This window comes from Agelaius phoeniceus, chromosome 36 (assembly GCF_051311805.1).
Source record: "Agelaius phoeniceus isolate bAgePho1 chromosome 36, bAgePho1.hap1, whole genome shotgun sequence".
NCBI classification, from domain to species: domain Eukaryota; kingdom Metazoa; phylum Chordata; class Aves; order Passeriformes; family Icteridae; genus Agelaius; species Agelaius phoeniceus.
Genome location: NC_135300.1, coordinates 607,643 through 623,228, shown reverse-complemented (window position 1 = coordinate 623,228; position 15,586 = coordinate 607,643). Strand labels below are relative to the sequence as shown.

Here is a 15,586-nt window from a genome sequence, read left to right as displayed (position 1 = left end):
CTTTGGGGGCGTGGCCTCATTTTAGGGGTGTGGTGTTCATCTTTAGGGGGTGTGACCTCACATTTGGGGGTGTGGCCTGTGGGTTTTATCAGCATCTCCCAAATTTGGGGGGCGTGGCCTGGATTTTTGGGGGTGGTGCTACATTTTGAGGGTGGGGCTTAATTTTCGGGGTGTGGCCTCAGGTTTTTATGAACATTTCCTGGATTTTAGGGAACAGTCTCTGTCGTTGAGGGGCGTGGCCTCTTCTGGGGGGGCGTTCCCTCTTTTTGGAGGTGTGGCTTCATTTTGGGAGCGTGACCTTTTTTTGAGGTGTGGCCTCTATTCGGGGGCGTGACCTGTTTTTAAGGGGCGTGGCCTCATTTTTTTTACCCTTCACTAATTATGGGGGTGTGGCCTGGTTGGGAGGGGCGTTCCCTGGTTTGGGGGGCGTGGCCTCATTTTGGGCGGGTCTTTTTTAATTGGGGACAAGCGGGGAGGGGCTGCTTCATTTGCCCCGGAATTCCCCAAAATTTCCCCCTTGACCTCAAAATTCCATTTCTGACCCCAAAATTCCCTTTCCCCCCGCTTAGGCCACGCCCCCTCACAAACCGCGCCCTCTAAGCGCTCCATTACCTTTTATGGCGCTTTGACCACGCCCCCAAGAGGCGGAGCTGTCACTCAACCCCCGCCCGCGCCGCCAAACCCCTCCCGTCGCCGCTTGTTGACGTCATCGCCGCGCGCCGCGCTCCCCGCAAGGCCCCGGCGCGGCGCTGCCGGTGGGGCTGCCCCCGGCGCTGCCCGGCCCGGTTCGCTCTCGGTTCCTCTCGCTTCTGCCTCGGTTCGTTCCCGTTTCTGCTCCGGTTCCTCCCGCTTCGCTCCCGCTCCGTTCCCGGCTCTGGCTCGGTTCGCTCACGCTGGGGTTGCCCGCGGCGTTGCCTGGCCCGGTTCGCTCCCGGTCTTGGTTCTGTCCCGGTTCTCTCCCAGTCCCAGCGGTCCCGGTTCGGTCCTGGTTCTGTCCCGGTTCCGTCTCTGTCCCGGTTTTCGTCAGGTCCCGGTTCTGTCCCGGTTCTCTCCTGGTTCCCTCCCATTCAGTTTCTCTCCCGGTTCAGTCCTGGTCTCGGTTCGGTCCCGTTCCTGTCTCGGTTCCGTTCTGGTCCCGGTTCTGTCCCGGTCTGGTCCTGCTTCAACCCCAGTTCTCTCCCGGTTCTCTCCCGTTATTTCAATCCCTTTTCTCTCCTGTTTCTCTGCAGGTCCCGGTTCCGGTCCTGTCCCGGTTCCGTGATGTCTCTCTGGTCCCGGTGCCCGTTGGTCGAGGACAGTTTCAGCCGCCTCGGCTCCCAGAGCAACGTCTACGGCCTGGCCGCGCTGCCCGGGGCCGTTCCCGCCCGGGCCTGGCCTGGTTCCGGTACCGGCACCGCTCCTGACCCGGGCCGGGGGCCCGGGGCTGCTTTTGGTGCCGGTTCTGGTCCCGGTTCCAGTTCAGATCCTGCCCCAGTTCCATGTCCCAGTTCCTGTCCCAGTTCCTGTCCTGGTTCTGGCCCCAGTTCTGGTCCCGTTCCTGCTCCTGGTCCCGGTTCTGTTCCCAGTCCCGGTTCCTGTCCTGGTTCTGTTCCCATTCCCGGTTCTGGTCCCGGTTCTGATCCTCACCCAGTTCCTGGTCCCGGTTCCTGTCCCAGTTCTGGTCCTGGTTCCATTTCTGGTCCCGGTTCTGATCCTCACCCAGTTCAATGCCCCGGTTCTGGTTCTGTTCCCATTCCCGGTTCCATTCCCGGTTCCATTCCCGGTTCCATTCCCGGTTCCGTTCCCAGTTCCATTCCTGGTTCCGTTCCCGGTTCCGTTCCCGGTTCTGTTCCCGGTTCCATTCCCGTTTTGGGCCGTGGTTCTGGTTCTGATCCTGACCCAGTTCCCGTTCCCGGTTCTGTTCATGTTCCCAGTCCCATTCCTGGCTCTGTTCCCGGTTCCTGTCCCAGTTCTGTTCCTGTTCCCGGTTCATGTCCCGGTTCTGTTCCCATTCCTGGTTCTGTTCCTGGTCCCGTTCCCAGTTCCATTCCTGGTTCCTGTCCCAGTTCCTGTCCCAGTCCCTGTCCTGGTCCTGTTCCCGGTCCCTGTCCCAGTTCGTGTCCCAGTTCCTGTCCCGGTTCTGTTCCTGGTTCTGTCCCGGGTCCCGGTGCCATTCCCGGTGCCATTCCCGGTTCCTGTCCCGGTTCCATTCCCGTTCCCGGTCCCGTTCCCGTTGCTGTCCCGGGTCCCGGTGCCATTCCCAGTTCCTGTCCCGGTGCCATTCCCAGTTCCTGTCCCGTTCCCGGTCCCGTTCCCGTTGCCGTCCCGGGTCCCGGCGCGCTGTTGGCAGCGGCTCTCAAGGGAAAGGTTTTGCTGTTCCGGTACCGGCAGCTGCGGCCGCGCCTGCGGCCCCTGGCCCGGGAGCTGCAGTTCACCTACATACCCGGTATGGGATAACGGGAATAAACAACGGGAATAACGACAATGGGAATAACAATGGGAATAACAACAATGGGATAACAGGAACAGCTGCAGTTCACCTACATACCCGGTATGGGATAACGGGAATAACGGGAATAACGGGAATAACGGGAATAACAACAATGGGGTAACGGGAACAACGGGGATAACGGGAACAGCTGCAGTTCACCTACATACCCGGTATGGGATAACGGGGATAAACAACAATGGGAATAACGGGAATAACGGGAATAACAACAATGGGATAACGGGAACAGCTGCAGTTCACCTACATACCCGGTATGGGATAACGGGAATAACGGGAATAACGGGAATAACAACAATGGGGTAACGGGAACAACGGGGATAACGGGAACAGCTGCAGTTCACCTGCATACCCGGTATGGGATAACGGGAATAACAACAACAGGGATAACAGGAACAATGGGGATAACAACAATGGGATAACGGGAACAACTGCAGTTCACCTACATACCCGGTATGGGATAACGGGGATAAACAACGGGAATAACAACAATGGGAATAACAACAATGGGATAACGGGAACAACGGGGATAACAACAATGGGATAACGGAAACAGCTGCAGTTCACCTACATACCCGGTATGGGATAACAGGATAACGGGAACAGCAACGGGGATAACGGGAACAATGGGAATAACAACAATGGGATAACGGGAACAGCTGCAGTTCACCTACATACCCGGTACGGGGGATAACAACAATGGGAATAACAATGGGAATAACGACAATGGGATAACAACAACGGGAATAACAACAATGGGATAACGGGAACAGCTGCAGTTCACCTGCATACCCGGTATGGAGGGGGGGGGATATAACGGGAACAACAATGGGAATAACAACAATGGGATAACAACAGGGGTAACAACAACGGGATAACAGGGATAACAATGGGAAAACAATGGGAATAACAATGGGATAACAACAACAACAACAACGGGATAACAGGAATAACAACGGGAATAACAGGAATATCAGCAGGGATAACAACGGGATAATGGTGGGAAAAACAACGGGAATAACGGGAATAGCAATGGGAATAACGGCAGGGATAACAACAGGATAACAACGGGATAATGGCAGGGAAAGCAACAACAACAACAAAGGTGGGATAATGGGGGGGAAAACAATGGGAACAATGGGAATAACAACAGGAATAACAATGAGATAACAGAAACAACAACGGGGATAACAACGGGATAACAACAGGATAATGGAGGGGATAACAACGGGAATAACAGCGGGAATAACAAGGAGAATAATGGGAATAACAACAGGAATAACAGGAATAACAATGAGAATAATGGGGATAACAACAGGAATGATGGTGGGGCTAACAGGACACAGGAAATGGGGAAATTGTTGGGAATTTTTGGGGATTTTTTAGGATTTTTTTTTTCTTTTTAGGGGATTTTTTCTTGGGGAGTTTTTTGGGAGGGTTTTTGGATTTTTTTTTTTTAGGATTTTTTAGGGATTTTTTTGGGGGGGTTTTAGAGGAATTTTTAGGATTCTTTTGGGGATTTTTGGGGGCATTTTAAAAATTATTTCTTAGGATTTTTGAGGAACTTTTTGGGATTTTTTGGGGGGAATTTTTTGGGGGGGATTTTGGGGAATATTTTGGGAAATTTTTGAGGATTTTTAGGGGGGTTTTGGGGGGGATATTTTGGGGGAGTTTTTGGTGGGTGTTTGAGCAGTTTTGGGGGCATTTTTTGGGGGAGATTTTTTTGGGGATGTTTTTTATTTTTTGGGGGGGGGATTTTTTGGGGTTGTTTTTTATTTTTTGGGGGATGTTTTTTATTTTTGGGGGGGATTTTTTGGGGATATTTTCGAGGCCTTTGGGGGGATATTTTTGGGGTCCCCAGTGGATTTTTCTGCCCCTGCCCTGCAGTGGATGCCGAGATCGTTTCCATCGATTCCTTCCCCAAATCCCCGCCCCAGCGCGGCCTCGTGGTGGGGATCACCTTCATCAAGGTGGGGAGGGCACCGGGGGTCCTGGGGGGGATTTGGGGGGGATTTGGGGGGTCCCAGATGGGATTTGGGGGGTCCTGGAGTGGCTCTGAGGGGATTTGGGGGGATTTGGGGGGATTTGAGGGGTCTGAGAGGGCATTTGGGGGTCTCAGATGGGATTTCGGGGGGGTCCGAGAGCTTTTTGGGGGGTCCCAGGTGTTTTTTGGGCATTCTGGGGTTGTTCTGGGGGTTCCCAGGTCATTTCTGGGGGGGTCTCAGGTCATTTTTGGGGGTTCTGGGGTTGTTTTTTGGGGGTTCTGGGGTTGTTTTTTGGGGGGTTCTGAGGTTGTTTTTTGGGGGGTTTTGGGGTTGTTTTTTGGGGATTCTGGGGTTGTTTTTAGGGGGTTCTGGGGTTGTTTTTGGGGGGTTCTGGGGTTGTTTTTTGGGGGGTTCTGGGGTTGTTTTTTGGGGGGTTCTGGGGTTGTTTTTTGGGGTTCTCAGGCCATTTTTGGGGGTCTCAGATGATTTCTGAGGGGTCCGGGGGTTTTTGGGGGAGTCTCAGGCGATTTTGGGGGGTCTGAGGTGATTTTTGGGGTCCCCCAGGACTCGGGGGACAAACCCAGCCCCTTCCTCAACATTTACTGCGACTACGAGCCCGGCTGCGAGTTCGACCTGGACTCGGTGGCCCGTGAGAGACCCCGGAAATGGGGATGGGACCCCCAAAAATTGGGATCAGTGACCCCGAAAATGGGGATGGGAGCCTAAAAAATGGGGATGGAACCCCAAAATGGGGATGGGAACCCAAAAATGGGGATGGGGACCCAAAAAATGGGGATGGGAACCCCGAAAATGGGATCAGTGACCCCGAAAATGGGGATGGGAGCCCGGAAATGGGGATGGGACCCCGAAAATGGGGATGGGAACCCCAAAAATTGAGATCAATGACCCCAAAAATGGGGATGGGACCCCGAAAATGGGGATGGGGACCCCGAAAATGGGGATGGGGACCCAAAATTGGGATCAGTGACCCCGAAAATGGGGATGGGACCCCAAAAATGGGGATGGGACCCCCGAAAATGGGGATGGGGACCCAAAAAATAGGGATGGGACCCTGAAAATGGGGATGGGACCCTGAAAATGGGATCAGTGACCCCGAAAATGGGGATGGGACCCAAAAATAGGGACGGGAACCCAAAAATGGGGATGGGGATGCAAAAAATGGGGATGGGACCCCAAAAATGGGATTTGGGAGCTTAAAAATGGGAATGGGACCCCGAAAATGGAATTGGGAACCCAAAATGGGGATGAGAACCCAAGAAAGGGACTGGGGAGCCAAAACTGGGGATGGGACTCCCCAAAAGGGGTTTGGGATCCCCCAAATTGGGACTGGGATCCCCAAATGGGATCAGGGACCCCAGAAATGGATTTGGGACCCCAGAAATGGGTTTGGGACCCCCCAAAATGTCCCTGCCCCTCCCCAGAGAGTTGCCTGAACCTGGAGCTTCGCTTCACCCCCTTCCAGCTGTGCCACGCCCAGTGAGTGCCAAAAACCCCCCAAAAAAACCCCAAAAAATCCTAAAATTCAAAAAAAAAAAATCCTAAAAAATGCTGGAATTGCCTGAAAGGGCCCCAAACCCACAGGGTCAGGGTGGGGGAGCACCTGGAGACCGTGTTCCTGCTCAGTGGGAATGACCCTGCAATCCACATGTACCGAGAGGTGAGGCGCCCCAAAAATGGCCCAAAACACCCCCAAAAATATCCTGAAAATAGCCCCAAACCACCCCGAAAATATCCCCAAAATATACCCCAAAATACCCTGGAATATACCCAAAAACTGCCCAAAATATCCCATAAAAACAACCTGTACAGAGAGGTGAGGCACCCCAAAAATGGCCCCAAACACCCCCAAAAACAGCCCCCAAAAATGGCCCAAAACCACCCTGAAAATATCCCCAAAATACTCCGAAATATCCCCAAAATATACCCCAAAAATACCCTGAATTACACCCAAAAATTACCCAAAATTACTCCGTAGTACTCCCGAAAATACCCTGAAATATGTCCCAAAAAATACCCAAAAAACCCCAAAATCCACGCAGCCATCCACCTGCACAGAGAGGTGAGACACCCCAAAAATGGCCCAAAATACCCCCAAAAATATCCCCAAAACACCTTAAAAATAGCCCGAAATGTACCCCAAAAATACCCCCAAAATACAACAAAAAAAAAGCTAAAAACACCCCAAAAATGCCCCAAAACATACCCGAAAATATGCCCCAAAACCACCTTAAAAATACACCAAAAATACCCTAAAAATTCCCCCAAATTCTCCCCCAAAATGCCCATCAAAATCCCCCAAAACCCCCCAAAAAAATCCGACAAAAATGCTAAAAAAAACCCCAAAATTCCCTCAAATTTCCCCCCAAAAAGTCTCCATAAAAATCCCCATTAAAATCCCTCAAAATCCCCCAAAAAAATCTCCATAAAAATCGCCCAAAAATTCCCCAAAATCCCCATAAAAATTCCCCAAAATCTCCCCAAAAATCCCATTAAAGGTCCCATTAAAATCCCAAAAAATCCCCCAAATTTCCCCGAAAAATCCCCTAAAATCCCTCAAAAATGGCCCAAAATCCCCCCAAAATTCCCCCTTTTTTCCCCTTTTTTTCCCATTTTCCCCCTTTTCCCCCATTTTTCCCATTTTTCCCATTTTTTCCCATTTTTTCCCATTTTTCCCCCATTTCAGAACCCTGGCTCTCACCAGTTTGAGGAGCAGCCGATCCAGCTGCTCTTCCCCGAGCTCCAGGACCTGCCCAGCACGTGAGCCTCCAATATTTCCTCTTTTCCCTCAATTTTCCTTGAATTTCCTTCATTTCCCCCATTTTTTCCTAAATTTCCTTGGTTTTCCCAATTTTTCCCTGATTTTCTGTGTTTTGTCTTAATTTTTTCCTGATTTTTCCCTAATTTTCCCTGATTTTCCCCCAGATTTTCCCTGATTTTCTGTATTTTGTCCCCATTTTCCCCCGTTTTTCTCTGATTTTCCCTGAATTTCCCTAATTTTCCATTTTTCCCTGATTTTCCCCAAATTTTTCCCCATTTTTTCCTGATATTTCCCAACTTTTCCCATTCCCCCCGGATTTTTCCCTGATTTTCTCTGTCTCATTTTATTTTTTCCCCTTTTTTTCCCATTATTTTACCCACTTTCCCCCATAATTTTTACCATTTTTTCCCCATTTTTCCCATTATTTCCCCCATCATTTCCCCCCGTTTTTCTCTGTATTTTTCCCGTTTTTCCCATTTTTCTCCCCATTTCCAGGGTGCTGTGGTTGGACGTTCACTCCCTGTTTCCCCATTATTTTTCCCCTTATTTTCCCCATTATTTTTCCCATTATTTCCCCCATATTTCCCCCATTATTTCCCCCATTATTTCCCCCCATTTTCCTCTGTATTTTTCCCGTTTCTCCCATTTTTCCCCCCGTTTCCAGGGTGCTGTGGTTGGACGTTCGCTCCCTGTTTCCCCATTATTTTTCCCCATCATTTTTCCCATTATTTCCCCCATTATTTTCCCCATTATTTCCCCCATTATTTCCCCATTATTTCCCCATTATTTCCTCCATATTTCCCCATTATTTCCCCATTATTTCCCCCCGTTTTTCTCTGTATTTTTCCCGTTTCTCCCATTTTTCCCCCCATTTCCAGGGTGCTGTGGTTGGATGTTCACTCCCTGTTTCCCCATCATTTTTCCCATTATTTCCCCCATTATTTCCCCCATTTTTTCCCATTATTTTTCCCATTATTTCCCCATTATTTCCCCCCGTATTTTTCTGTATTTTCCCGTTTTTCCCATTTTTCTCCCCGTTTCCAGGGTGCTGTGGTTGGACGTTCACTCCCATTTTTTCCCCCATTATTTCCCCATTATTTCCCCCCATTTTTCTCTGTATTTTTCCCATTTTTCCCATTTTTCTCCCCGTTTCCAGGGTGCTGTGGTTGGACATTCACTCCCTGTTTTCCCCATTATTTCCCCCATTATTTCCCCCATTATTTCCCCATTTTTTCCCATTATTTCCCCATTATTTCCCCCCGTTTTTCTCTGTATTTTTCCCGTTTTTCCCATTTTTCTCCCCATTTCCAGGGTGCTGTGGTTGGACGTTCACTCCGTTTCCCCATTATTTCCCCCATTATTTCCCCATTATTTCCCCCCATTTTTCTCTGTATTTTTCCCGTTTTTCCCATTTTTCTCCCCGTTTCCAGGGTGCTGTGGTTGGACGTTCGCTCCCTGTTTCCCCCATTATTTCCCCCATTATTTCCCCCATTATTTCCCCCATTTTTTCCCCATTTTTTTCCATTATTTCCCCCATTATTTCCCCCATTATTTCCCCCCGTATTTCTCTGTATTTTTTCCCGTTTTTCCCATTTTTCTCCCCGTTTCCAGGGTGCTGTGGTTGGACGTTCGCTCCCTGCCCGGTTCCGGCCATCGCCTCTCGGCCCTGGGCTGCCAGAGCGGCTTCGTGCGGGCGGCGCGCGTGGACGAGGGGACGCGGGGTGGGGGATCCCCAAATCCCTGAAATCCCAAATTCCCAAATTCCCAAATTCCCGAAAACCCCGAATTCCCAAAACCCCGAATTCCCAAAACCCTGAAATTCCTGAAATCCTGAAATTCCCAAAATCGCGTGGACGAGGGGACGCGGGGTGGGGGATCCTGAAATCCCTGAATTCCCAAATTCCCAAATTCCCAAAAATCTGAATTCCCAAATTCCCAAAATCCCAAAAATCTGAATTCCCAAATTCCCAAAACCCCGAATTCCCAAAACCCCAAATTCCCCAAAATCCTGAAATTCCCAAAATCCTGAATTCCCGAAATCGTGTGGACAAGGGCACGCGGGGTGGGAGATCCCAAAATCCCTGAAATCCCAAATTCCCAAATTCCCAAAACTCTGAATTCCCAAATTCCCAAAACCCCGAATTCCTGAAATCCTGAATTCCCCAAATCCTGAAATTCCCAAAATCCTCAATTCCCAAAGTCCTGAAATTCCCAAAACCCCGAATTCCCGAAATCCTGAAATTCCCAAAGTCACGTGGACGAGGGCACGCGGGGCTGAGAAATCCCAAATTCACAAAAATCACAAAAATCTGCATTCCCAAAATCCCAAAAATTCTGAGTTTCCGAAATCCTCAAAATCCCCAGTTTTCACCCCCCATTTCCCCCCCATTTTTTCCCCAAAATCCCCGTTTTTCACCCCATTTTTCTGTAGTTATTTTGCAGACCTGGAGCTCCCAGCAGGACGGGCCCATCTCGGCCGTGCTGCTCTTCCAGCTGCCCATGGAGGAACACGGTGAGAGGGGAAAATGGGGAAAAAATGGGGAAAAATGGGAAAATGGGGGAAAAAATGGGGGAAAATGGGGGAAAAATGGGGAAAAAAAGGGAAAAAACAGGGGGAAAATGGGGGGAGAAAATGGGAACTTTGGGGCTGGAAAGACCCAGGGAAAGTGGGGAAAATGGGGTGAAAAACTGGGATTTTGGGGCTGGATCCAACTGGGATCTATCCAGGGAAATGGGGGGAAAATGGGGGAAAATAGGAAAATGGGAAAAACACGGGGAAAAACGAGGGGAAAAATGAGAAAAATGGGAAAAACAGCGGGGAAATGGGAAAAAATGGGGGGGGAAAACAGGAAAAAATTGGAAAAAAAGACCTCAAGGGAAATGGGGCAAAGAATGGGATAAAACCAGGGAAAATGGGAAAAAAAAAAAGAGAAAAAAACTGGGAAAAATGGGGGGAAATGGGGAAAGCTCAAATTCCCCAAATTCCCCCTTTTTCATCCCATTTTCCCAATTTCCTGCAGAGGATCCCGAGGATTCCTGGAGCCTCCTGGTGAGCAGCACCCTGGAGTCTGCTGTGGTTTACAGGTGAGCCCAGAATGCACAAAATTCCCAAAATTCCAACAGAATTCCCAACAAAATCCCCCAAAAAATTCCCTAAAAAATCCCCCAAAAAATTCCCATAAAATCGCCCCAAAAAATCCCAAAATTCCCTCGAAAAATTCCCCAAAATCCAAACAAATTCCAAAAATTCCCAAAATTCCCACTCCGGGATTTTTTTTCTGAGGATTTGTAGGGAGTTTTGGGAGGGATTTTTGGGAATTTTTTGGGAATTTTTGGGGAGAATTTGGAGGGGTGTCCTGGGAATTTTAGGGAATATTTTGGGGGGGGGGGAATATTTGGGAAATTTTTGGGAATTTTTTTTTGGTTTTTTTTTTAATTTTGGGGGGAATTTTTTTGATAATTTGGGAATTTTGGGGAATTTCTTTCGGAATTTTTGGGGATTTTTTTTTTCAAATTTTGGCGAATTTTATGGAATTGTTGCGGGAATTTTTTTTCATTTTTGGGGGATTTTTTGGGAATTTTTTGGGGAATATTTAGGAATATTTTGGGCTGTTTTGTCCCCCCAGGAGGCTCCTGAAGCTCCTGGAGCTGCCCAGCAGCCGCGGGGATTTGGGATTTTTTGGGGATTTTTTGGTGATTTTTGGGGAGACTTTTTGGGAATATTTTAGGGGAATTTGGGGTGGATTTTTTGGGGGAACTTTTGGGAGAATTTCGTGGAACATTTTGGGGAATTTTGGGTGAATTTCTTTACGAATTTCTGACGCCCTTTGGGGCAGAAATTTGGGGACCATTTTGGCAACTTCCAGGGACTTTTTGGGGGGGACTTTTGGGGAACCTTTGCCAGAATTTCTGTGGAATTTTTAGGGGCGATTTGTGGATTTTGGGGACTTTTTTTGGTGAATTTCGGGGGGGTTTTTTTGGAGCTTTTTGAGGGCGGCTCTGGGAACCTTTTAGGGAATTTTTGGGGCCCTTTTGGGGAATTTTTGGGGCCCTTTTAGGGAATTTTTGGGACCTTTTTGGGGAATTCTTGGGACCTTTTTGGGGAATTTTTGGGGCCCTTTTAGGGAATTTTTGGGACCTTTTTGGAGAATTTTTGGGACCTTTTTGGGGAATTTTTGGGGCCCTTTTAGGGAATTTTTGGGACCTTTTTGGGGAATTTTTGGGGCCCTTTTAGGGAATTTTTGGGGCCCTTTTAGGGAATTTTTGGGACCTTTTTGGGGAATTTTTGGGGCCCTTTTTGGAGAATTTTTGGGACCTTTTTGGGGAATTTTTGGGACCTTTTTGGGGAATTTTTGGGACCTTTTTGGGGAATTTTTGGGACCTTTTAGGGAATTTTTGGGACCTTTTTGGGGAATTTTTGGGGCCGTTTTGGGACCTTTTTGGGGCCGTTTTGGGACGTTTTGGGGCTGTTCTGTGTCCCCAGGAGGCTCCTGAGGCGGGGCCTGGCCGAGCCCCTGGCGCTGCCCGGCAGCCGCGGCTCCGACGCCGTCGTTTGTGCCAAAGTCACCGACGTCGACTTCGACGGCGCCGCCGAGGTCCTGCTGGGCACCTACGGCCAGGTGGGACCCCAGGGCCCCACAGGCCCAACCTTCCCTGAGGTCCCACCAATTTCCCCCATTTTCCCCCATTTTTTCCAGATTTTCCCCCATTTTTTCCGGATTTTCCCCATTTTTTCCAGATTTTCCCCATTTTTCCCGGATTTTCCCCCATTTTTCCCGGATTTTCCCCCATTTTTCTCCCATTTTTCTCCCAATTTTTCCCCAACTTTCCCTCCAGTTTTCCCCCCAAATCTCTCCTGATTTTCCCCCAATTTTCCCCCATTTTCTCCCTTTTTTTCTCCCATTTTTTCCCCCATTTTTTTCTCCCATTTTTCCCCCCTGAATCTCTCCTGATTTTCCCCAATTTTCCCCCATTTTCTCCCATTTTTCTCCCATTTTTTCTCCCATTTTTCCCCCTGAATCTCTCGTGATTTTTTCCCCGATTTTCCCCCATTTTTTCCGGATTTTCCCCCATTTTTCTCCCTGAATTTCTCCCAATTTTTCCCCAACTTTCCCTCCAGTTTTCCCCCCAAATCTCTCCTGATTTTCCCCCAATTTTCCCCCATTTTTTCTCCCATTTTTCCCCCATTTTTTCCCCCAAATCTCTCCTGATTTTCCCCCAATTTTCCCCCATTTTTTCTCCCATTTTTCCCCCATTTTTTCTCCCATTTTTCCCCCCTGAATCTCTCCTGATTTTCCCGAATTTTCCCCCATTTTCTCCCATTTTTCTCCCATTTTTTCTCCCATTTTCCCCCCTGAATCTCTCCTGATTTTTCCCCAATTTTCCCCCATTTTTTCCAGATTTTCCCCCATTTTTCTCCTGAATTTCTCCCAGTTTTCCCTCCAACTTTCCCTCCAGTTTTCCCCCATTTTTTTCCCGTTTCCCCCCCTGAATCTCTCCTGATTTTTCCCCCAGTTTTCCTCCCATTCTCCACAATTTTCCCCCAATTTTTCCCCCCATATCCCCTGAATTTTTCCCCATTTTTTTTCCCATTTTTTTCCTCAATTTTTACCCATTTTGTCCACCATATTCCACAATTTTTCCTCATTTTTCCCCCAATTTACCCTCCACTTTACCCCCATTCTTCTTCCAGTGTTCCCCATATTTCCCCCAATTTTTCCCCCATTTTTCCCCTGAATTTCTCCCAATCTTCCCCCATTTTTTCCCCAGATTTTCCCCACAATATTCCCTTATTTTTCCCCAATTTCCCCCCAAATTTCCCCTAATTTTGCCCCCAATTTTCTCCAACATTCCCCACAGTTTTCCCCAATTTTCCCCCAACATTCCCCTGATAATTTCCCCCCTTTTTTCCCCCCATTCTTCTCCCAACTTTTCCTTATTTCCCCCCATTTTTCTCCTTTTTTTTTTCTCCATTCCTCCTCAATTTTTGCCCATTTTTTTTCTATTTTCCCTCACTTTCCCCCCAATATTCCCCCGATTTTCCCCCATTTCTCCTCCATTTTCTCCCCATTTTTCCCCCAATTTTCCCCCTGATTTTGCCCCCATTTCCCCCCCCCACAGGAGCTGCTCTGTTACAAATATTTTGGGTCGAGTTCAGGCGATTTTGGCCAATTCCGGCCCTTGTGGTCGCGCCGTTTCCCGTCCCCGCTGCTGGCGCTGGAGCCGCTGGACCTGACGGGGGATGGGCTGCAGGAGCTCGCCGTGGTTTGCCTGGGGGGGCTGCACGTGCTGCAGGTGACCCCCAAAATATCCCAAAAAATGTCCCAAAAAAAATCCCCAAAAGAATCCCCAAAAAAATCCCACAAAAAAAATCCCAAAAAATCCCCCAAAAAATCCCCCCAAAAATCCACAAAAATATCCCAAAAATATCCACAAAAATCCACAAATATCCCCAGAAAATATCCCCAAAAAAATCTCCAAAAAAAATCCATAAAAATGTCCCAAAAAATACCCAGAAAAATCCACAAAAAAATCCACAAAAATCTCCAAAAACAGCCCAAAAAAATCCACAAAAATTTCCACAAAATATCCCCAGAAAAATCCCCAAAAAAATCCCCCAAAAAATCCCCAAAAAAAATCCCCAAAAAATCCCCAAAAAAATCCACCAAAAATCCACAAAAAAATCCCCCCCCAAAAAATATCCACAAAAAAATCCTCAAAAAAATCCAAAAAAAATCCCCAAAAAATCCACAAAAATATCCCAAAAATATCCCAAAAAAATCCACAAAAAAATCCTCGAAAAAATCCCCCAAAAAATCCCCAAACTATGCCCAGAAAAATCCACAAAAAATCCACAAAAAAATCCCCCCCAAAAAAATATCCCCAAAAAAATCCCAAAAAGATCCACCAAAATATCCCCAAAAAAATCCCCAAAAAAATCCAAAAAAAATCCAGAAAAAAATAAAAAAAAATCCCCGAAAAAATTCCCCCCAAAAAATCCCCCAAAAAAATCCCCAGAAAAATCCACAAAAATCTCCAAAAACAACCCCAAAAATATCCTCAAAAAAATCCCCAAAAATATCCCCCAAAAAATCCACTAAAATGTCCCAAAAAATCCACAAAAAAATCCTCGAAAAAATCTCCCAAAAAATCCCCAAACTATGCCCAGAAAAATCCACAAAAAATCCACAAAAAATCCCCCCAAAAGATCCCCAAAAATATCCTCAAAAAAATCCAAAAATCCCTAAAAAAATCCACAAAAAAATCCCCCAAAACAGCCCCAAAAATATCATCAAAAAAATCCACAAAAATATCCCCAAAAAAATCCCCCCAAAAAAATCCTCAAAAAAAATCCCCCCAAAAAATATCCCCAAAAAAACCACAAAAAATCAACAAAAAAATCCCCCAAAAAATCCCCCAAAAAAACCACAAAAAAATCCACAAAAAATTCCACAAAAAAATCCCAAAAAAAATCCCCCCAAAAAATCCACAAAAATATCCCAAAAAAAACCCAAAAAAAATCCCCCCAAAAAATTCCCAAAAATACCCTCAAAAATCCCCCCAAAAATCCCTAAAAAATACCCCAAAAAATACCCAAAAAAATCCCCCAAAAATCCACAAAAATCCCCCAAAAAAATCCCAAAAAAATCCTCCAAAAAATCCCCAAAAAAATCCCCAAAAAATCCCCGAAAACTCACCCTAAATCCCCGATATTTCCCCAAAATCGCCATTTTTTCACCCAAATTTCCCCAATTTTTTCCCCAAATCCCCCAAAATTCACCCTAAATCCCCGATATTTTCCCAAAATTCCCATTTTTTCACCCAAATTTCCCCATTTTCCCCCAGCACAGCCTGGAGCCGACGGCGCGGCTGCTCCGGGAGCGGCTGCGGAGGGAGGTGCAGCAAAAATGGGGCCAAAAACGGCAAAATCGGGAAAAAAACCCAGAAAATCGGGAAAAAACCCCGGAAAGTTGGGAAGAAACCCCGGAAAAATGGGCAAAAAACCCGGAAAAACAGGAAAAAAACCTGGAAAAATGGGAAGAAACCCCGGAAAAATGGGGAAAAAACCTGGAAAAAAGAGAAAAAATGGCAGAAAATTGGGGGAAAAATGCGGAAAATTGGGCAAAAAGCCTGGAAAAGGCCGAGGAGGAAGAGGAGGAGGGGGAGAGCCCCTCCCCCACCCCAAAACCTGCGGAATTCCAATAAAAAATTCCCAAAAAAATTCCGAAAAATGGTGCCAGAATTGCTGGGGGAGCCCCAAAGGGTCCAGGGGGGGGATTTGGGGAATTTGGGGAGGATTTGGGGGAATTTTGGGGGGAATTTTGGGCAATTTGGGGT

General features: G+C 47.5%; 1 protein-coding gene across 1 annotated transcript; it reads left to right on the top strand.

Annotated features, from left to right (window-relative positions):
• Positions 1 to 569: 569 nt before the first annotated feature.
• On the top strand, positions 570 to 15,480 carry KPTN (kaptin, actin binding protein). Its single transcript, XM_077193018.1, has 13 exons — positions 570 to 839; positions 1,230 to 2,425; positions 4,373 to 4,455; positions 5,035 to 5,119; positions 5,913 to 5,967; positions 6,073 to 6,148; positions 7,175 to 7,248; positions 8,861 to 8,970; positions 9,681 to 9,761; positions 10,270 to 10,333; positions 11,733 to 11,868; positions 13,370 to 13,543; positions 15,095 to 15,480. Exons 2-13 carry the CDS (start codon positions 1,261 to 1,263, stop codon positions 15,452 to 15,454), a joined length of 2,463 nt encoding a protein of 820 aa, XP_077049133.1. The 5' UTR covers positions 570 to 839; positions 1,230 to 1,260; the 3' UTR covers positions 15,455 to 15,480.
• The last annotated feature ends 106 nt before the right edge of the window (positions 15,481 to 15,586 follow it).

Bases quoted from the DNA above. Each gene is read 5' to 3' on its own strand.
- KPTN (XM_077193018.1), top strand. From the start codon at position 1,261: ATGTCTCTCTGGTCCCGGTGCCCGTTGGTCGAGGACAGTTTCAGCCGC. The intron at 5,968-6,072 runs GTGAGTGCCAAA...CCAAACCCACAG, and splicing joins TTCCAGCTGTGCCACGCCCA to GGTCAGGGTGGGGGAGCACC. The intron at 6,149-7,174 runs GTGAGGCGCCCC...CCCCCATTTCAG, and splicing joins CAATCCACATGTACCGAGAG to AACCCTGGCTCTCACCAGTT.